The sequence below is a fragment of the Enhydra lutris genome, unplaced genomic scaffold (genome assembly GCF_002288905.1).
Source record: "Enhydra lutris kenyoni isolate GAN:26980312 unplaced genomic scaffold, ASM228890v2 scaffoldscaffold6, whole genome shotgun sequence".
NCBI lineage: Eukaryota > Metazoa > Chordata > Mammalia > Carnivora > Mustelidae > Enhydra > Enhydra lutris.
The window spans coordinates 16,963,175-16,986,020 of NW_019154090.1; the positions used below are offsets into that span (position 1 = coordinate 16,963,175).

Sequence of the window (22,846 nt, forward strand, 5' to 3'; positions counted from 1 at the left end):
TACCCCACATATAACAGTTTCTTTCTGGGATGATTGCTCAGACCCTGTGAGTTTCATTTATTTGAAAGTCCCTTGTCCTGTGAATGCCAAGTCTCCAGAACCACATGTCCCCCGTCCCTCCCATCTTTGGGAGATACTGTGCCGTAGAGTTCAGAGTGTGGACTCTAAATGCTGCTTGGCTTGTCTGCCTCAGTTCCCTCACTGGAGGGCAGAGATGATCCTGCCACCAGCCATGTTGGGTTCAGTGAGTGACTGTGTGTGGACCCCGCACAGCGAGTCCTGTGTGAATGACAGCTCCTGGTTTTCTCCTCCACCTCTTCTCCCTTCTGTGCTCTGCCCTCCTTATCATCTTCCTCAATCAGTGTCATCACGGAGCCCATGAGTGTGGGTCTCAGGCTCTGAGGTGCTTTGTTTCAGCGTCCCTCTTTCTGCTCTCTCACCGGAGGGAGGACTTCTCTCTGGTGTATCCTCCCCACGCCCTACCTTTAATTTTCCCTTCCAAACATGCCAGTATTTTTTTTTTAAGATTTTATTTATTTATTTGAGAGAGGTAGAGAATGAGCAGGGGGCAGAGACAGAGGCAGAGGGAGAAGCAGGCTCCCTGCAGAGCCCCCGAAAAAGGGCTTGATCCCCGGACCCAGGATGTTTAACCGACTGAGCCACTTAGGCACTCCCTCTAAACATGCCAGTATTACCCAGACGCTAAAAAGAGGGATTTTTGAGGCTCCAAGAGACCTGGTTCATGTCTTAGCTCCCTCACTTTCTGGCTCTCTGACTGTGCTGAACTATGGAAGTCCTCAGAGCCTTCATTTTCTGATCTGTGAAATGGGGATAGTACCCACTGCATGCATATTGCTGGGGTTTAAGTGTGGCGATCACACAAAGCTCTTAGAATGAGCAGAGCCTGGCTCACAGGAAGGGGGCGAGCAGCCGAAGCTTCGCTGCCCCAGGCGGCTTCCCCGCTGTGGATTCCTCCCTGCCCAGTGCTCGTCCTGAGCTGCAGTCCACCCATGGGGAAGTGGTGCAGGCTGTTGAATTCACTTCTCATGTGCCATTTGGTTTCTCTCCTAGGAAAAGCACCTCACTTTCTGCGGCTCCAAAATGTCGAGGTGAACGTGGGGCAGAATGCCACGTTTCAGTGCATCGCTGGTGGGAAGTGGTCTCAGCATGACAAACTTTGGCTCCAGGTAAGGATGGGAGTGGCCCCTGCTACTCATACTTGCCCATCCATTGGTAAAGGAAGAAAGTGTGTGCTGGGGTGAAGGGCTTGGTGTGGGTAAGGAGAGGGAATAGTTCTGCTGTACCTCTGCTCCTTGGGTGAAAACCTACATCCATGATCTTGTTAGATTTTCACTCTAATTCTGTTTTGTAGGCATCAGGATACCCATTTTACAGATGGAGAAACTAAGACCACACACATAAAAGTGCCAGAATTAGAATTTGTAATTATGCCCTTTCCAAGCTGCCTTCTAACAAACTTGGTCCTTTAAGGCCAGACTCCCAGGGCGAAGGCAAAACTTAATACTTTAGATTCTGGGTTTGTGGAATCATGAGATCTTCACGGGAGGGACCTTGCCCACCCAGTGGTCCATGAGATTCCTGTCTGACAGGCTGTGCTTCTCCCCAGCATCCTGGTAAAGTCTGGTAAAACGCCTCTTTGCCAGAGTATTTCACGACAGCAGCAAAGCCATGTGGTCTTTGGCTGAAAGAGTCTCTCAGGAAAGTCAGGAAGATGTTCTGAGTGTGAATGTGTTCTGCTCTTAGTTCTGCTCCTTGGCCTCAGTTTCAAATCAAGAGAAGAGAGGATCCCTTTCATTGGAGGTGGGGGAAAGGAGGGGACACGGAATTAGACACAAATTGTTGCAGCATCGGAGATATCCCCATGGATGTTGACGTAGAAATCCCAGGGGCTAGGACAGCGCCAAGGGTCGAACTGTGCCATTCACTGAGTAGACAGATGTGGCTTTTAAACATATTTTGGTTTTGTTCTTTATTTTACACAAATTTTTTGAGGTTTAACTGAGATACAGTATTTAAAATGGTACCTTTTCACATGTGTGTATTTGTGAAACTACGGTCACAGTCAAGGTACCAGACATATCCATCTCCCTCAGACGCGTCTTCGTTCTCGTTCGAAATCCCTTCCTTCTGCTCTCTGTTCCCATCTGTCCCCAGGTGACCACTGATCTGTGTTCTGTCATCGAACCATTGACCCTTGATCTCGCATGGGTTTAAACTGGGTGGGTTCACTTCCACATCGATTTTTTTTCCAATAAATACAGTACTGTAGTGTAAATGTATTTTCACTTCCTTATGGTTTTCTTTACATTTTCTTTTCTTTAACTTCACTGTAAGAATACTGTATATAAGGACGCCTGGGTGGCTCAGTCGGTTGAGTGGCTGCCTTCGGCTCAGGTCATGGTCCCAGGGTCCTGGAATCCAGTCCCGCCTCGGGCTTCTTGCTGGGCGGGGAGCCTGCTTCTCTCTCTCCTCTGCCTGCTGCTCTGCCTGCTTGTGCTGTCTCCGTCAAATAAATAAATAAATAAAATTAAAAAAAAAAGAGTACTGTATATAATACACATAACATATAAAGCATATATTTATTGACTATGTTATCAGTAAAACTTTTGGTCCACATAGGTTATTAGTCGTTTAGTTTGGAGGGAGGAGATGAAAGTCATACACGGATTTTTTTTACTGTAGTGGCGGTTGCTGTTTTTAACCCCATGTTGTTGAAGGGTCAACCGTGTATTAATTTGCATGTCATAGAAATTTGCATTTCTATGAAGTCACACAACGTGTACTCTTCCTTTCACTCAACAGAACTATTCTGAGATTCCTCTATGATGTGTATAGATGTACTTTATTTAAAAATTTGATTGAGTGATACTCCATTGTATGAAGATACTATGATTTCTTTACACATTCATCTGTGGATGGACACGTGGGTTGTTCAGTTATAGGTGATTTAAAAAACAAGTTGCTGTGAACATTCACGGACTTGAAGGGACGTATAGGCAAATGCTTTCGTTTCTCCGGGACAGGTGCCTGGAAGTGGAGTGGCTGGGTCATCTGGTAGATATGTAGCTTTAAAGAACTATGAGCTCTTTTTCCGTATGGTCGTACCATTTTGCATTCCCATCAGCAGTGGATAGGAGTTGTTGTCGCTTACCAACATCCCTGCCAGTGCTTGGTAAGGTCATTCTTTTCAGTTTGAGCCATTTGAACAGGTGTGTGGTGGTACCTCCTCGTGATTCTCCTTTCCCTTTGCCTCAGCACCAGTGACGTTGAACGCCTCTCCTTGTGGTCATTTGCTGGCATTCGTGTGTTGTCTTTGGTGCTGTGTCTGTTTCACTTTTTTTGCTCCTTTTTTATTGGTTGATTTCCTGTTATTGCATGCTGATAGTTCTCTGTATGTGCTGGATATAAACCCTTTGTCAGGTACATGCTTTGCAAATATTTTCTCTTTTTATCTGTGGGTTGTCTTTTCGTTCTCTTAATTGTAGCATTGGAGGAACAATTTTAAATTTGGATGAAATCAAATTTATCTATTTTTCTTGTCTGGATCTTGTCCTGGCATCATTTCTAAGAAATCTTTGCCTCACTGAGAGTCACAATGATTTTTTTTTTCTTCTGTTTCCTTCTAGAAATCTTATAATCTTAGCTTTTACATTTAGGTCTGTGATGCATTTTGAGTTCATTTTGCATATGGTGTGAGGTATGCATCGAAGTTGGTTTTTTTTTTTTTTTTTCTTTTGGCGTTTATTTAGATATCTCTGTTGTTTCAGCATCATTAGCTGAAAAAGCTCATTCTTTCTCTGCTGTGCTGCTTTTGTCCACGGAGACAGGGGCTGGGCTCTTGAATTTGTTCCATTGATCTCTTTGTCTATCTTGGTGCCTCTATCCTGCTGCCTTGGTTCCTGTAAGCTTTATGATAAGTTTTGAAGTCCGGTGTTGTTAGTCTTCTGGTTGTTTTTCATTTTCACAGCGATTATGGCCATTCTAGGTCTTTTGCATTTCCATCTGACTTTTAGAATCACTTCGTCAGCTTCTACATGAAAAGCCTGTTGGGATTTTGATGGGGATTGATTGCATTGAATCTATAAATCACTTTTGCAGAGAACTGACAGCAGTAATGACTTTTCTGGGTCTGAACATAGTATAGTTCTTCATTTATTTAAGGTCTATAGTGATTTCACTCAGCGCTTACTGTAATTTTCAGTGTATAGGTCTGACACATTTTTTTGGTCAGACTTATCCTTGGGTATCTGGTATCTTGGTATAAAAAGATCTCCATTTCTGACTCTGACTGCTGGTGTATGAAGTACAATTGACTTTCACATATTGATATTGTATTCTGTGACCCTGTTAAACTCAACGATGGCTGTTTGCATTTAAATTAATTAAATAAATTTCTGAACTTCGATGCCCATCATGCAAGTCGCATTTCAAGTGGACAGTAGCCATGGGCTTCTAGTGGCTACCATGTTGGACAAGTGCCCACGGGACACGGGATATTTGCAACATTGCAAGAAGTCTTAGTACAGAGCAGAGCTCAAGCTTCAACAAAGCCTGAATAATGGTTGGAAGACTGTAACTGCAGTTACCTCCATCTTCACTTACTGAAAGATCTCCACTATGTCTTCTGGCTGACATAGTTTGGATCTTGGACCCCGGCTTATGCCCAGTCATCTCTGCACACTTGGATGGAAGATCATCGTACTGCTTCTCTTCTTGCGTTTGAACCCATTTCCTCTAGTTGGAAAATGCCTGGGTGGACGAGCACCTCTCATGGCTGACTGTTCTTCCTTGCTCCTTAGCAGTGCAGTAGAATGAAAATAATAGTTGTGCCCGACCCTCTTGCTTCGCTGGGCTGCCTGCAGACCACAGGAATCATGGTAAACTTCCATGTGACACTCAAGTGTTTAGTGTTAATTAATCTTTCAATTGTAGTTCGTATCGACGTGCATCACGCTTTCTAGAACTTTATCATTTCAGTGGCATTGCCTAGGTTGGGTCAGGAGACTGAGAAGGAATAATCACAATATTTTCAACACCTTTATTTAGCTTTTCCAATTATTTTATCATGATTATGGCTGCATTTCTGAGTTGCGCGTCCCAAGCCTCGGCTTTATCAGCGGAAGGATTTAGGAGGAAATAGAAGTATTGGAGGAAATAGATAGAAACACGCAGTGTGGAGCTCTTCTGCATCTTACTTATTTACCGCCTTTTCAATGCAAACCAAATCTTATTTCACAGAACGTTTTTTAGGTGACTTACAATGGGACATAAAGCGTGACAAGATAGCATAAATTAAAAGTGAGGCAACGGGAGATAGGAGGAAAGGAACACGCTGCAGAGCTGGTCATAACGTTAAAACTGTGCTTCTCCACATCTCCTTCCTGGTGGGTCACCGGCGGAGCCCGCGGCCCCGCAGCCGTGAACGGCATGAAGGAAACTTGTCAGATACACAGTTCGGAGTGTCCACAAGATAAACACAGACCAATTGCTTGGGAAAATTCTAACTTGTTCACACAGAAGCCAGGCAGAAAATGTTCCCGGGAGTCCTCCTAAAGAAAACAGCGTCTGCTGGAAGGAACGGCGTTCTCTCTATTGAGGGCACACAAGTGAGTTTCATAGGCTTGTTTCCCATATTGGTGCCCTGTGCAAAAGCACAGAAGAGGGAGGGTCGGGGGTTGGGCAATGCGATGGGACTGACGTCCCCAACTCTCTGCTAATTGTCTCCATCCTGGGATACTTTAAATATAACTGGAGAATGAATAGTTTCAGTAGCTACTCCTTTAAGGAGACCACCAGAAATATTGTCTCCCTCATCTATATTTCAGAAAATATTGGGAGGTAGATGATCTACCTCGTGCTCTCCGGCAAATGCCAGCTTGGCTAGTCAAGTCCAGGCTTATATTCAGCAGTGTGATTGGAAGTGAGTTAACGTCTTTGTACAAAATAGGAGGCACCTGTTGTGACACCTGTCTGCCACTCAGGAGGCCACAGCATCCTGGTCTGACACAGGCTGAGGCAGGAGCGAATTTCTCATGAGATGCTCCCTTGGATCTGTTCCAGCACCTGGAGATGCGGCGTACAGACTGGCCCAGGTTCTGTTCCACCAATCAGGGCTTCTGTGACTCAGTCTGAAGCTTTCCAAAGTAAGCGGAACAGATACATTGTGACCAAGAGTCTACCTGTCAACCATGCTATTTCCTTCTGTAGCTTCCAAGAGACACCAAGGAATCACTGTTGGTCATCAAAGATGGAAACATTTTCATCCACCAGTTTGAAGTCAGGGAAATAAAGCCAGTGACTTTGCTTTGTGAATAGTGTGTCAGGGCCCCTTCTCTCCAGCAATGTTTTGGGCGTGGTTGGTGGACTTTCAAATTGAGCTAAATCCTTATGGTCTGTGTCCAAGAGAACGGTTGCCTTCCTTTCTATAGAGTGGGACTCTAGAGCTTGCTTATCCATAAGTGCTTTCTGATCATAAATTGGTAAGTTAAAAAGGAAGACTAGCCCATACCTCTGTTTACTCTCTCCTGGAAACTTTCTGTACCCTAAGAAACCCCCAGCTGCTGGTGTCGGCTTTTGTGGAATTAACAATGCATGCTTTACCTAAAATCAATGGATAGGATTTATGCAAAAGCGTGTATCCCCAAGACTAGAACAATACTAGTCCTTTAGGGAAAAGGCTGATAGAGGCCATTGACAATTATAAACAAGCTCATTTTGTTTGGGAGTGATTTCTCCTTGAGAAGAGTATAAGACCTCTTTTCCTTGAGAAGAGTATAAGGCCTGGTAGAAGGGCCTCACTCATGACTTGCTCATTCCTTACATGATACGTTGGCTTGAGCAACCCAAACTTACCATTTCTAAGCATTTCTGAAGCAAGTAGATGGTGCACATTCTGAGTGCAATGTCCAGTAAGCAAAGCAGCCTACAGTTTGGGCAGCCCTTTAAAAAAAAAAAAAAAAAAAAAAAAAAAAAGGATAGCATGCAGGGTACAGCTAGGTGGAGGTGTGCTGACAGATTATGAGTGCAGCACATAGTCTGTATGTGGGTGCGTCTTTTCTGGAAGCTAGTTTGGCAGTAGGTAGCTAAAGTCTCAAATGCACATGTTCTTCTCACGAGTGATTTTACTTTTGGGAATGGATCGAAGAAAATAACCAGCGGGAGAAAAAAAAATGTATCTGCAAGTATGTTCCAAAGGATGAAACCTGAAAACATCCTGAACGTCCCCCAGAAGGGACTGAAGATGGAAATGTTGGCTTGGAGTCATTAAATACCAGGTTATAGAAGTATAGTGAGTGCCATCCTCACAATAGGTGTTTAAGCGAAAAGAGCGGGTTATAAAACAATGTGTTCAGTATATATTTTTTTGTCAAAAAAAATGTCAATGCATATTTACGTGCATGAATATACCCATACTTCTATAAATAGTATTCTGCGTCAGCACTGTAAGACTCATACCAGGACATGTAGTAATTGACTGTGATGGTAGATTATGTTTGCTTTGTATTTTCACCTTTTCTGTCTCCTCCAAATACGTTAAATGAATATAGGTGACTAATAGGAACAGAAAAACAAAACAAAAACATGAGGCCCAGCAGAATGAGAAGCAGCAGCCCCCCCTCCACCTTCCCGCACGCTCTCCTTACCAGCAGATGCCGTCCATCTGAGAGGGAGTGGTTAGAAATACTGCATGTGTGGCACCTGGTCTTTATGGAAGACTGTGGTCCATTGGGCTCCAAGCAGGCTGAGTCAGTCCCAGGTGACCCTACAAAGGATCTGCTTCCCCACGGGTTTGTAACAACAAATAACATGTGATGCGTCACAGAAAGGAGATCGTGAGTTTGAGCGCTTGGCACAGATCTCAGGAGGGGCAGCATATGTGTTTAGACAAATCGCAAGCATTGGACCGGGAGCAGACCCTAATTGGGCAGGAAAAGGCTCTTGCCCTGTGAGCGCATCAGCTTCATAGCAGTCACACCAGGGCGGACGAGATAAGCAGACATGTCAGTCCTTTCTGCCACTGATGTTTCCGGCCAGCCTGGTTCCCCGCTGCTGCTGGCTCAGGGCTGTGTACGTGCCGGACCCAGCTCCTCCACCTCCTGCCTACATCTGTACCCGGGGTCCCTCCCGTGTGGGGCTGCTTTTGAAACCTGCGGCAGCACCACAGCTAAACGCTAGTGGTCCGTGGTCGAGAACATAGCAGCTGACTTTGATGGCTTGGTTACAGATAGGATGGACTTAATTCTCACAGCTGGGCTTTCTGGGACTTGCTATTTTTAACCCTATTTGTAGAAGAGACTAAGTCTTGGAGGAGGTCAGTGAGCCCCACAGGCCAGAGTCCCATTCCTTCTCGCCTTCCCCTGCCCCCGGCCAAGTCCAGTGAGAATGCCATGAGGGGGATCTGGGCCAGATTTGCATACAGTGGGGAGCTCTGGGCTTGGGAATCCCAGGGTTAGCGTCATTGAGATATAATTCATAAACCATGAAGCTTAGCAAGTCTAGAATCCAGTGGTTTCTAGTGTATTTGCATCAGGTTACTGTCATCACGTGCTTTGTCTTTCCTTCTTTTCACCTGTAGGTACCTTAGATCAAAAAACAGCTCCTTTAGGGCAACCCAGGGGGTGCAAATCTAGCTGGGCTTTGGATCTACAGAAAGGGTTGCATTCTCCCCAGTTCCTCTGTACCTAATGCAGGAACCCCTCCTCCCGTGCAGCTCATCTCTGAGGACTGTAGCCACCTCACTCCCGGAAATTTCCCTTCTCACACTTACTCTTTCCTCCTTCACTTCCTAATGCCCTTTCCTGGGGGTCTTCCATCAACCCACCCTCAGCTGATGGATGTCAGGATTTGATCACTGCCCCTCCCAGGCTCAGCACCTAGGAGCTGGGGGAAGTGTGGAGAGCAAGGTGCGCCTGCTTCGTGTCCTCGAGGGGCTTACCTTCAGACAGCAGAGACGGACAGTAAGCAGCTAACACAGAATTCAGTATTTCAGCACAAACGTGACCAGTCTACCAGGGGAAGAGGAGGGTCTGTCCGGAAATTCTCTCCCGAGTATCTATCTGAGATGTGCCCTTGGAGTAAGTGGCCTTTGATTAGAGTTCTTACGGGGACTCAGAACTAGCCAAAGGGAGATAGTGCCACACGGAGGTAGGGGGGAGGCACGTAAACTAGCCACGCACCACCGGCACACCCTCTTTGCTCATGGCTTCCCACTCCCTATGGGGCTTAATCCAGGACGCTCCTGACTCCGCAGGAGCTCTGAACCCCGAGATCCACCCCAAATGAGCAGTCAGCCACACATGCAGGGGGCCCCTGGGAGGACTTCAGCCCAGCTAATCAAAAATGATTTATGTCCACTTGTATTTCTTTTAACTTTTAATAAAAAATAATCAAAAGCTATCCTTTAGAGACAGCCAGAGAGGTACAAATACACTCTTTAGAGAATCAGTGAGTCAGGTTTGAGTTTCCAGACGTCGCGCTGTTGAAGCAATATGCCTTGAAGTGAAAAGCGTATTCATTTACAAATGAACGGTGAGAGTTCCACCTAAATATTTCCTAGCCAGGAAAGAAGGCTCACAGGATTCTGTGTTGGAGCATCTCCTATGAAACCGGCATCCTGTCTGCTGCACACCCTTTCCCTTTCGTGAAAGACAGCACCGTTTCCACTTTGACCAATCATAAATCGATTACAAGCCTGCGTGCCCTCTCTGAAATAATGGCAGCCGTTTTGCAGGCTATGTCTTATCTCTTTGTGCAGGGAATAATGCCATGACAGAGGAGCAGAGGGGAGGGGGCATTGCGGAACGGCGGGGCCGTTAGAGATGTCTCCGTAGCTAGAACAGAGTAGCGTGAAAACAGCAGACTCTCCATGGTGTTAGCTGCTTCTCTGGCTTCCTCTCGAGGTAGTTCCTGAGGACAGGTCTTGCCTGGGTTTGGGAGGAAGCACGTGTGCTAGGGTCCGAAATATTAAAGTGGGTATCTGCAGCCCCTCCTCTTGCAAAGAATGATTCTCAAATGATGTTAAAGAAAAAAAAAAAGGTGGCTAAGGAATGGTGGAATTTGAATTGTTTTAAAAGAGAGTCAAACAGATGAAAGAGTAGAAAGAAAAACGAGAGATTTCAAAGGAAGCTGTTGCCGTGATGGGAGAGGCAGGAGTATAAAATGGGATTAAGCAGGACCACCTTTTGGGTTTCACAGGGCCTTCGTTCAGTTGAGAATGTGGGTTGATCCCCGCCCCCCTCCCCGCCCCTGCCCCTCTCCCCTGCATGGCTGAATTGGACAAAGGTTCACCTTCTGGGCAGAAACATCCTTATGGCTTAGAGCTTGGTGGGCAGACAAAGCCTCTGGGCAAAGAAAACAGATAACCTTCCTCCAGTGCGTTCCGTGAGCTGGCGAGTGTGGACTCTGGTTTGCCAGGAGAGCCTGAGCTGGCTCTGAACGGCGCACCAGTGGCTGGCCGTCTTCGGTGCAGTTGCTCAACCAGGGAAATGGCCTGGATTTAACAGTGTTCCCGTTCATGTATTCTGAGGGATGGTTTGACTCCTTACTTTCCACTGAGGGACTTAGGACGGCAGTAACCTTCATGTCATAGAAACCTGGGACAAAGCGAGCAGCCTCAGCGTCACTCGGGAAGTTGTTAGAAATGCAGGTTATCTAGGCTTGCTCCTGACCGACAGAATCGTCCTCCAGGTAATTCCAGGGCCTGCTGACTTTTGAGAATTACTGCTTTAGACTCATGAAGTTGGATTAAGAAAACCTCACCGGAGCCCGATAGCCTGTCGGGTATGCCGTTGCTTAATGACGTACTCAAAGAGCCTGGTAGGCAAGAATGGGGGAAGATGGTTGGGCAATGCGTCTTCATGTAGGTGTATTTCTGACTTAGAGACCACTAAGGTTTCCAGAAAGCTAGGCATCTGGGTTTCTGTCACAGAGTCTCCCAGACTGTTTTCTTGGGAGCCCTCGTTTCCTGCAAGATGGCAGTTGATGTTCTTTGAATAAACAAAGTAAGTTTCTGGAACACTGCACGCTCTACCCACCCCTCACAGAGTCCTGGTGTAACCACACACAGTCCTATAGGGATGGCACTTGGACAATGGGATGATAAGGCCTCACTCTCTGGAAACAGATCCCCTGGGTCCACGTGCTAATTCAGTCATTCGGCAAAGTCATATAAGGACTTGCTTCTGCCTGTGTGGTTGGTTCTGACTCACTGAGTCAGAATCTGCCTTTTTAAGGAGATTGCCAGGGGATTTGTATGCACCATTCATAAGGCGTGTTGCTTGACCTAGTTCTGCCTCAGTTTCCTCATTTGTAAAATAGGAGTAATGAATAGGGCTTCTCTCATGCTTTATGGGGCATTGAGAAGCACCTGGAGGGTTTGTTAAAACCAGACTGGCCCTATCCCTGGAGATCCTGAATGAGTAGGTTTGGGGCGGGGCCACAGAATTTGCATTTCCAATAGGCTCCCCAGGGAATGCTTCTGCTGTGGGTGTGCAGACCACGCTTTGAGAACTAGTATTCTGGAACATTCTAAGAGCACAGCTCTCTGCGCTGATCCTGTTGTCCTCCAGGAAGCATAGCGCTTCCACACTCAACTTTATACTTGACCCTTTTTGCCGTTTTGTTGGAATTTTAACCCAGCCTATAAATTCCTCTGGGCAGAAATTCCACCTTCCACACTCTCTAGTCTCTCATTTTGTGTTTCATTGAATAATGAGGACATTTCCAGTGTTGTTAATAATAGAACAAGGAAGGGGGAAAACTCAGATTGCCAACCCCAATAAACAGTGTCTACAAATGGACACCGACCCTGGAATTCTCTCTAAAATTTGCATTTCCAGCAACTTTCCAGGTGATGCCGATGGTCCAGGAACCCCCCCCACCCCCGAGAAGCACTTTCACAGAGATTTTTAACGGATTAAGTGCATTCTGTCATGTAAGCCAGTTAACACGGTGCCTGGCAAGGGCTTTGTACTCAAAAATGTTAATGTGACTTTTACTTAATAAATGCTCAGACAAATCCTGTTAGGGTGAACGAAATATTTATCAAACTCACTTAGGTATGCAGCTCTTTACTCATGGGAGATAGATGGATTCTGGGGGGATGCTGTGTGTCACTGCAGGGTGCTCGAGCTTTCCATGTAGCAAGTGTTCAGTGGAGGCCGTTTGCGGTCTGGCCACCTCCCCTGTCCCCCCCTGCCCCCTTTTAGAACAGGTTCAGGAGCAACTTACCAGCATATCTCAAAGCAGTGGCTCATGGGACTTCAGGAGACCCCACGTATAAGGTCCTGGAGGAGGAGGAGGTAGGGACAGGAAAGCGCTGGGTAGAACGGATGCTACCGGTGTCCTGGACAGTGTCCTTTCTGAGCCAGTGCCCCCAGCCCTAAGGCACTGTGCGGTTGGCTGCTAATGGCTCCCATCTCCCCTTCCCTGGCAAACTGCTTTGGGGCAAATGGGAATGGTTTCCTTCTTTCCCCACCAGGCAGGCCATGGCCAGCGACTGGCTGATACGGGGTACCGGCACTGGCTCCTGGCCTCAAGCTGGGATCAGCTCTGGTACACTTCAGGCTCCCTAGGTCCCGGGGAGTCAGGCTGAAGCTGGACTGTTTCGACCACATCACTCCTCAGTGGCTCCTTCATCCCCTTTTTCCTGAGGGCACTTGGTAGGTTCCCATGTCTCAGGCTCTGCTTCTGGGGAGCCCGGCTCTATCCGTGCCCACTGGGAAATTTCTCCAGTTTGCCCCGGACACAGAGGGACTAGAAGATGACTCCATTTTAGCATAACAGATGTAGGTCTGAAAGAAGAAAGGAACTATGCCCGAAATTTCAGAGGAAGGATATACTTATACGTGAAAAAATTCTACAGGCACCAAAAGAAAATTTCCAGCGTGCAGGACTGGTGACTCGGGAGCCTGATAGATTCTTCCGCAGGCTTCCATACGCATTATCCATGTCATGCTTCTGTCTGGCTTTCCCCAAGATTTTGACTTCTCTTTGCTGTCCTTCTCCTCTTTCCCAGCATCCCAGCGTTTGTATCCCCATGCATGTACGTGGCACCTGGCATCTTGCTTGCGAGGATTTACTTTTCCACCGTGTCTCTGGGCTGTGGTCCATTTCCGGCTCCCAGCACCCTGCCCGCTCTACCCCTCCCTGTGCCCACTCAAACCAGCTCAGTTGCCTGTGAGCCTGAATTTCATGACTCTGTTTCTGCTTGATGAAACCTCCATTTGTTTTCTCCCCTTGCGTTTTCCTTCCTGCCTGTGTATGGGTCTGAGACCATGGTTGGAACCTGTGCTGCTTACACAGTCCCTCTGCTTAAATCCCTTCTCCACGTTGCCGCGGCGTTCTGGTAGCTGAGCCCGTCGCCGTGCCTGGTTTCCTAGGATCTCCGTTGATCTCAGGTCCTCCGTGGCTGCTCATTTGTCTTGACCTTCAGCACCTACTTCCCCTTCTGTCTGGGCTCATCTCTCTAACTTAACCTTCATTTCTCCTTGCCGGGGGTCCATTGCAGTGCCATTTCCTACCATGGCTCTCGTCTCTCCTGCCCGTTCCTGTCCTGCTGTTGCCTGCTCCCAATATGACAAGTGTGATTATCAAAAGGCCTATTTTCCAGAGATTTTATAAGACAACCTGCAATTTCCTATCCTTCGATGGGAGAAAGCTTGGTGGTTCAGGGACTAAAGAGAAAAATGTGAATGGTTCAGGGAGATGCATTAGTCCTCTCTGGTTGTTCTGGAATGTGACATCATTATGAAGAAAAGCAAATAATACTGGAGGTCACATCAAAATAAATTTTTTTTAAAGAATTTATTTATTTAACAGAGAGGGAGAGTGGGAGATGGAGAGGGAGAAGCAGGCTCCCCGGCTCAGGAGGGAACCCGATGCAGGACTCGATCCCAGGACCCTGGGATCATGACCTGAGCTGAAGGCAGATGCTTAATTGACTGAGCCACGCAGGTGCCCAATAAAATTGAAACTAAGTGTGAAAAATGAAGGTTTTGCACTTAACTGGTTCTTTGCTGTTTGTTAGTTTCTTATGGCTGATGTAACAAATTAGACTTAATTTGTTAATTTGTGGCTAATTTGTTAACAAATTTGTTAATTTGTTAATTTGTGGCTAAAACAACACAAATTTATTACCTTGCAGTGTGGGGATCAGAGGTCAGAAATGAGTCTTACAGGGTTAGATCAAGGTGTTGGCCAGGCTGCATGTCTTCTAGAGTCCCTAGCAGAGAATTCGCTCTTAACTTTCCCAGCTTCTGGAAGCTGCCTGCATTCTTTGTTCTTGCTGCTTCTTCCATCTTCAAGCCATCAGTCATGTCACTCTGACCTCTGCTTCTGTCACCACATGTCCTATCTCTGGCTCTGACCCTCCTCCATCGCTCTCATGCGAGGCTCGTCATGATTACATGGGGCCCACCCTGTGTCATCCAGGATCATCCTCAAATCTCCAAATCCTGAGCTTAATCAACATCTTCAAAGTCCCTTTTGCCATGGAAGGTGACGTATTCCCAGGTTGCAGGGACTAACCCATGGACATTGTGGGGGGGCTGTCATCCCTACCCCACTTTTCATGGTTAGTTTCGTGGTTAATTTGGAGAGCTCAGCTCACACCAGAATGCGCCATCGTGGGTTAAACGGTCTGTTACTCCTTCCTGTTGATGCATCAGGAGGACATCACAAAGTGGGCACATCCATTAGAGGTGTAAGGAAACCAAAGCCGAGAGAAATGAAACCAGGGCCCAAGGCTGCACATATTGGGCATTTGTGTGCATTTGTTTATTATCATTTCCTGTCCCGTCTTGCCCTGGCTCCCGCACTGACCTCTCTCAAGTGTGCAGTCTCCTGGGAGCTCCACTGTGACCACTGGGGGACCACCCACATCCGAGAGAGGTGGTCTGGGCTCTGGAAGCAGTAACAGATGAGGCGTTTTATGCCAGATTGCTTTATTTTTTTTATCAGCACGTTGTTTTTTTTTCTGCCTAAATTTTTAAGTACTTCTTTTTCCTAATGTCCAATATGTTTGTGAGATAAAACACATACCTCGACGGTTGTGGTTCTCATAAATTTTGTCACGTGAACGGTAGGCCATGGCAGTCCGAGGAGTTAGGTTTTGTTTTCATCCAGGCAAGTGAGCTCATGTAACTTGGGTCAGGATTTGTGTTCCATTCCCCGAGTTCCCATCATCCGGTGAACCAATTACTCATCTGGTACATCGTCTGATCTCTGTTTTCTTCCTCAGTTTGCCTCCCTCCTGCCCTTTTGTCAGTGCCTTCCTGGCGATCTGGGTTATTTTCTCAAGCCTCTTGGCCCTGGCCGGTGCTTTTCTGCAGTGTTCATTCTGTGATTCACTTATGGTGCCATTCGGAATCCTGCAAATGGTGCCCTTGTTTGTTTCCCGTAATTCTTCTGGGGTTTATTTTCTTCCTTTGTCCTTGTCCGTATCCACTCACCTCTTAGCAGGTGCTCTTTATAGTTCATATGCTGGTACCGTGCTTGGTGTCTTTCTTGTCTCCCACATTTCTTGGTTGTTCAAAGCACTGGAGGTCTGAGGAAAATGTGTCATGGGCTGTCTGTGTCATGAGCTGTCTGGCCGGGACGTAGGCATTTTTGCTTATTTCCCCCTATGCGACAGTCCTTCCTCTACCCCATCTTTGCCTTTTTTTTTTTTCTTTTTTGGTCCTCCGCTAAGACATTGGTGACACATAGGTAGATCTTGGCCATACCCATTAACCACTCTCTTCCACATGTGGGAATGAGTGTGCCAGAGGAGGTGAGGGTTGGGGAGTCATTACCCCACATTAGAGCAACACATGGTGTCTTTGGGCCAAGGGCTGATACCCGATGGCCTGCATTCAAATCAAATAGGCCTTTCCTTTATTTCCTTTATTCTTTTCAAGTATAAAAGCAGTGTTTGAAAGTCTAGAGAATGCCAAAAAGTAAGAAGAAGAAATCCATCCCCTCTGATCTCCCCATCCTGTCTGGAGCAAGTCACACAGAGGCCTTGGCTTCTCTGTGCTTCTTGGGTGTCTGCTCCCTTCCCTCTTCTGCTGTTCCATATCATTTGCTTGGGGGCAGCTGAGCACAGTCGCTGTGCCCCTTCTCATGTCCCAGTCCCGACCCATCACTCATGGGCGCGTGGATGGGTGGAAGCAGGTCGTGTGTGTGCTGGAGGTGTTTGCCGTGGACAGGAAGGGATGAAGATCGCATCATGGAAGCTTCCAGGTGTGGGGAAGCTGCTAAATCCTAAGGTTTCCCAAAATCCAAGCAGATGATGGAAGCGGCTCAGTTTTACTTTTGGAAACGAAATAAAGGCAGGGAGGATAGGGTCTCAGTGAGAAGGTGGTTGACCCAAAGTCGGAAAGGCTGGATAAGGGGCTTCCTTGGTCTGCATATTTACTGAGCCACGCTGACATTTGGATTCTGCTAAGAAGAGCAGTAATACCTCAAACAAGGCTGGGAGGATTAAAAAGGAGATTCAGGGTCTGGAGCTTAGAAGGTGCTTAAGAAATAGTCCCTCATGCTGCATCCTCTGGCACGTGCCTTCCAGTCATGGCAACTCACCCTTGCTATGGGAGGGGCTTATTCAAACTCAGAATATCACACCTGAGAGTCAGCACAGCACAGACGGAAACACTTGTGCATTCACTTTGATTCCACAAATGTTTTCCAAGTCTGGAAGCTGGGCACAGTGCTGGAGATACAAAGGGGCTAAGGGATGCTCTCGGGGAGCTCTGAGTCTAGTCTACAGGGGGAAACGTGTAGGCCAAAAAACCCCCAAAATGACAACAACAAAACCACTAGAGAGTGAAGAGCTTCTAGAAGGTGCTGTGACAGGCCAACTTACTGGAGATGGCAATGTACTGAGCATGAGTTCTTAAGGGTGAAGGACTGTCCCCAGGCAGACAGGAGGAGGTTCCAGGCCAAGGAAAAAGCAAATGCTAAGGAGGAGAGGTGCTGGGAAGTACCTGGGGACAGATGGGTCCCTGTGGAGTGGACTCGGCCTGTGGGTGGGGTATCACGGCCCTAGCTGTGGAGCTAGGGGCCGGGCTGTTTATTGTCATTTCATGGGTTATATTTTCAGTAGCCTATCTGAGTCTGTCTTTGGGGGAACCTTGTGGGTTCTGCTTAAGAGATGAAGGAAGATGGGAAGAAGGCTCAGAGCCAAATGCCAGCCTCAAGCTCAAGCCAAGCGAGGAACCAAGGTATTGGGAGGAAGCCTGTGCCTTCTCTCCTTGCCATCAGGCACTCCCCTCCCGAATCAGCTCACGAGCAAATTTATACTTTAGTCCGATCACTTGTAGAAGCCAGCCCTGGACAGTCCTTCTTATGGAAAGCCATGGCCCCGGGGACGTGGGGACAGGTGGAGCTTCCGAGCTGGGGGAAGCTCCCGGCCCCTGGGGGCCATAGGATGATGTGATTTCTCTTCCCCCTCCCTCCCTCTGTCCTGCAGCAGTGGAACGGCAGGGACACGGCCCTCATGGTCACCCGCGTGGTCAACCACCGACGCTTTTCAGCCACGGTCAGCGTGGCCGACACTGCCCAGCGGAGTGTGAGCAAATACCGCTGTGTGATCCGTTCCGACGGCGGGTCCGGTGTGTCCAACTACGCAGAGCTCATCGTGAAAGGTGAGTGGCCCCTCCCATGGGGCTGGTTTTGCCACCTGCCTCGGCCCCATCCTCAGAGGGTGAGAGGAATCCAGGGGCCTCCACTCTACTGCTGTTCCTCCTCCCTGTCAGTCCAGAGACAAGCCATTTCCAGTCCCCTGCTCCCGCCCTGCAGAGAAAGGGGCGGGGTTCTGTAAAATCATGCACGTTGCATGTCTAGTCCAAGTTCAGTCTTATTATAGGGCTCACCTGTGCAAGCCTCTGGGGTATACAACACAGAAGGTGTCTCTAGATTTGGCTTTATTTTGTGTTTAAAATTTGAATGAGCCCACGTCCTTGTGTTTCGGTGGTGGTCTACTGCTGTGTTCGGAGAGTACAATTGTTTCTGAGGGATTTTCTTTTTTTTAACTGAAAACTTGATTTAATAACAATATTTTGGAAGGACTTTCAAAATAAATGCCCCCCACCCCCCTTGGCCTTGATTCAATTCTTTACAATTTTCTTGTTCTTGTTCACCTTGAGGTATTGTCGACACACTTTACATTAAAATATGCACGTTGCTGCCTTCTCTGCTCCTTCCAAGGAGCTGGAGCTCCCATTTATTTCTGGAAGTCTATATAATCTTTGTTGTAATGCTTAATGGTTATATATTGTTTCATCAAGTGAATCACCCCATTTCTTAAAATCTCCCCATTTGTAGTCATTTATGTAATTCCAGGTGTTTCTGTTTTTGTTTTATCTTTCCTCTGTGCACCAATTAACACCTCAATGGGGTTCTTCCAAAGAGAACATTTTTATTCTATTGAACCAGATTATTGCCTTGGATAAATTCCCTAGGGGTAGAGTTGGTAGGCCAAAGAATATGAGCATCTTTGTGGATTTTTCTTTGTATTGCAATATTGGTTTTGCAAAAAAAGGGGGGGGGTTTGACAGTTTACACTGGAAAACTGCAGTGTGTAGACATACTCATTTTCCAGCGTCATGTTCACGGATTAAAATTTTAATATAGTGTAATTTGGTGAACGAAATAATGAAGCTATTCATCTCATGTTAGCTGTGGAATGTTAGCCAGTGTGTTTAAAGGTGAAAACATGGATCGACCCCCTTCTGCCCCCACCCCCCCTCCCAGAAGTCTCCTGAGTTTGTTTCCTTGGTCAAAGACCAGTTGGTGTGAGGGCCTTGACCCCTAGTTGCTGGTCCCTTGACCTCTAGTTGGTAGCCCTGTCTGAAGTTAGGCTGGGAGCTGTGATCTGAGACTCTCCCTCCTGGGCTGGCCTGATTCGAGGTGGATGGTCACATGTCATCAGTCAGGTCTCAGCATGAGTGTCGTCATGCCATTCTCCTCCGAGAGGATGTCCTCAGCCCCCACACCAGCTGGGTGCCTTCTAGCAGGTCACCTTGTCCCTTATTCTACATAGCACTTATGATGCTTCAAAATTATATTTTTCCTTTATTCGTGTTCTTGGTAATTTTCTATCTTGTCCTTTAGAACCTGAGTGTGGCGAGAATAGGAACATTTTGTTGTTGTTGTTTGGTTCATGGTTCACAAGTTCCCCCAGGCTTAGCCAAGTGCTTGGCACGAGGCTGGAGCACGCCCAAATACGAACCTACCGGCGTTTGGCTGTTTGGACCTGTGCAGTTGGTCATTTCACAAGGCTCAGCCTTAAAATACTTGTTGAATGATGGGACGCCTGGGTGGCTCAGTTGGTTAAGCAGCTGCCTTCGGCTCAGGTCGTGATCCTAGCGTCCTGGGATCGAGTCCCGCATCGGGCTCCTTGCTCATCGGGGAGCCTGCTTCTCCCTCTGCCTCTGCCTGCCATTCTGTCTGCCTGTGCTTGCTCTCTCTCCCTCTCTCTCTCTCTGACAAATAATTAAATAAAATCTTAAAAAAAAAATACTTGTTGAATGATGGATGAGGGAATGAATTATTGGCCTCAGCAGGAACTCATTTCGTCTCCATAATGCCATGAACACTTAAGCTGAAGATCAACAAATTAGGCAGTCATGAACAAAACAACCAACAGGGGAAGAAAATCTTAAAATCATTTACATTGAATGCCATTAATATATACAAGAAACCATCATTTCAGGCACATTAGCCTCATATATATGCTTTTTTGGTGCTGTGAGATTGATTTTCATGACACGGCGGCCTTTTGCAGGCCTCTCGGCACTTAGTGGCTCTAACTTCCAGAGCTGCCCCTCTGGAAATTCTTCGGACCTCTTCCATGGCAACCTTGCACGCTGGAGTGGGAGCCCACCAGAGGATGGGCTGTGTCCACTCACGCCCTCCACGGGCTCGCCCTTACCTTGCAGGTGCCCGGCACGAGGCTGGTAAGGAGATAATGGGTTGAGTGACCATGGCCGCTGCTGGAGCGTTTTGATCTTTCCACACACACCGATGGAACCAGAAGGTGCTGGGTTTATTCTCCCTTTACATCCCTCATTGAGGACAAGGAGGAGGTGTGGGACACCAGATCTGGAGGCCTTTGGGGTAGAGGATGCAATTTCCATGGGGAAACATCATGCCCTTTGTTTGGAGGGTCCGGGGTTTGTTGAGACAGTGGTTTATCCTTTGTGGACTGTGCCCCCTGGGCTGGGGTTCAGGCTGGGGGTGAGCAGTGCACTGGCCACATGTGGTACTATAATCCCAGAGCCACAGCTGTGCCCAGTGCCTTCTCCTGCAGCCCTCGCCGGTCCATGCTGGGTGACATGCTGGCTGGCCACCTTTGGAGGTCTCCTTCATGGTGTGTGCTCCCTGTGACCTGGTCCCTGTTTATTACACCTCGATGAAATCCTTTATGCGATAGGACTTTTTTTGGTGACGATTTTTGCCTCCTTTTTGTGTTCAGTAGGTGCCAAGCTAGGAGCTGGGCCCCTCGAATGTGGAAGTCCCTTCCCATCCGTGGTCTCGTGTAGTCCTCTAGTTGTGGCGCTGCACTTCGGGTGTATTTTAATTCATTTCACAGTGGGGAGCACAACCACAGCCAGGCTGAGAAACCATCCTTAGGGTCAGAGCCGGGGTCCAGCCTGGGGCTTCCTTCTGCTATTTCAGCTGTAGCTGGAGGGCCTGAGGGTTGGGGCCTTGTTGGCACCTGCTATCATGATGTTATAAACAGTGTTGAAAGGGTCTAGACTACACACAGGGCTCATGACGCGTCTCTGGACCTGTGGCTAATTTGCCCTTTTAACTCCTGCTTCTCCCGTTGTTGGTCCCCACCTCTCTGGAATGGAGGGTTTCCTACTTTCCATGCTCTCAGAGAAATGAACTTACCCTTTTTACACACACACACACACACACACACACACACACACACACACCCTTACATAGCTAGTGGTAACCAAGCCAAGTAAGATAATGAAAGGCTGGGTACACCCAGAGCAGCAGGAATTAGCAGGAGCCTGATCAGAGGAAGCTGGTCACCCTGGATGTCTGCCAGGAACCCATGGGAAGGCAGCAAACCAGAGCATTTGGGGGCAAGTGTCTTATGAAGAATGACTCACTGGCCTCTTAGAGCCCCTTACCATGACTTAGCAGGATGGTTACATACTTTAGTACTGAAATATTTACATTTGGGGGGGGCAATAGGAAAGGGAAAAAAAGAACAACAAAGAATAAACATAAATCTTCCTTCTTTCAGGGAATGGAGAAGTCTTGAGAAAACAAAACAAAAATATTCTCAAGGGCTAACTCTTCTCCCAGGGGATGGTGCTGCTGCCCAAACTGAGTTCCTTTTTCCTGGTTCACACCACACAAATGCCCTGGGGCGGGGTGGGGGCAGGCAGGTGACCTGGGTGTGTCATGGAAGGAAAACCACCCCTAGGCAGGTTTTTCTTCCCCAGATTTTCTTCACTTCATTCCAATTCAGAGACAGGAAAGAACTCTTCAGCCCTAGTTCGTCAATTTAAATCCTGACCCCATCTCGTCCCAGCTCTGTGACTTTGAACATCACCCTCTTCCAGCGTTAGCTGGCTCATCTGGGAATGGGAATGTAGGATTCTCTACCTCAAAGTGGTGTGTGTCCTGAGGATTCAAGGAGACAGTGTGTGTAGACGTTCTTAGAGAGGGGCTTGGCCCATTGCCCTAGAAGCATTTGTTAAAAAAAATAACTTGCCGAGGTTGGTGGGATTTCCCAGGTAAGGAGGTAAGAGATGGTGAGGGGCTGGGTGGGTGGGCCTCCTCTGCAGAGGGCCACTGGTGGTCTCTCCCCATACAGTCCTGTGCCAAGCATAGGGAAAGGGAGGGAGGAGATATAAAAGTGGGCGTCAACATGTGGGCTTGGGAAGTTTGGGTCATGGGGTCCATGCTAGGTCAGACTCCCTGGTTCCCCCCACCCTGAATCCACCACTGATGAGTCAGGAATCTGGGAGCCAAGGAGACGTTAGCTGGTTCTTCTTGGGCTCAGCCGTCTGACCACGTGGCATCATCCCTTCAGAAACTGGGGCTGGGAGGTTGCAGGGCCCCTCAGTGCCCAGGGGTGCCAGGAGCTGGATGAAGTCCCCTCTGATGGTATCCGTAACAGGTGCTGTCGCCACACCAAGCAACGTCTCTGTCTTAATCGGTGTGTTTATGGCTGGCTGGCTTGTGGTTCGTGTGCTTTCCCTGGACTGTGAGCATCAGTGCTTTCGAAGATGCCTTGTAATTTGAGTGTGGGTAATATCAAATTCTCGGGGCGACACAGATCAAAATGAAAGCAAATTGGAATTACTTAATTCTGAAGAGCTGTTTATTGAGTTGCAATAATGTACCTGGGTATACGTTAGATTACTCTGTAATTGAGATTTCGCTCCGTTGAGAGTCCAGCCCCTCAACCTGCCTGTTCTGGACCAGTGCTCACAAATGCACTCGTTCTCTCCCTGTTTCTGGGTTTCCTCCTATCTTTGAGTTCAAGATGCTCTCACTTATCCCAAGCTTTATTCTGTAGGAGTCAGGGGGCTCCTGCGACATAGGTGTCTTCAACCCAAGTTATGCAGATAGGGACCTGGTGAAAATTTGCTAACATAAAAATTTGTTGTTAGTAGTGATTTTTATTTTTTTTTAAAGATTTTATTTATTTATTTGACAGAAATCACAAGTAGGCAGAGAGGCAGGCAGAGAGAGGAGGAAGCAGGCTCCCTGCCAAGCAGAGAGCCCAATGTGGGACTCAATCCCAGGACCCTGAGATCATGACCTGAGCCAAAGGCAGAGGCTTAACCCACTGAGCCACCCAGGCGCCCCTTGG

At 47.6% G+C, this 22,846-nt stretch overlaps 1 protein-coding gene across 1 annotated transcript in view; it reads left to right on the forward strand.

The window, feature by feature from the left end:
- LOC111141448 (protein tyrosine phosphatase, receptor type T) overlaps positions 1-22,846 on the forward strand; it is a 706,124-nt gene that overhangs the window by 20,342 nt on the left and 662,936 nt on the right. The window contains exons 3-4 of the mRNA XM_022494012.1: positions 1,072-1,187; positions 17,471-17,645. Of these exons, the coding sequence (XP_022349720.1) occupies positions 1,072-1,187; positions 17,471-17,645 (291 nt within the window). The remainder of the gene's footprint in view (positions 1-1,071; positions 1,188-17,470; positions 17,646-22,846) is intronic.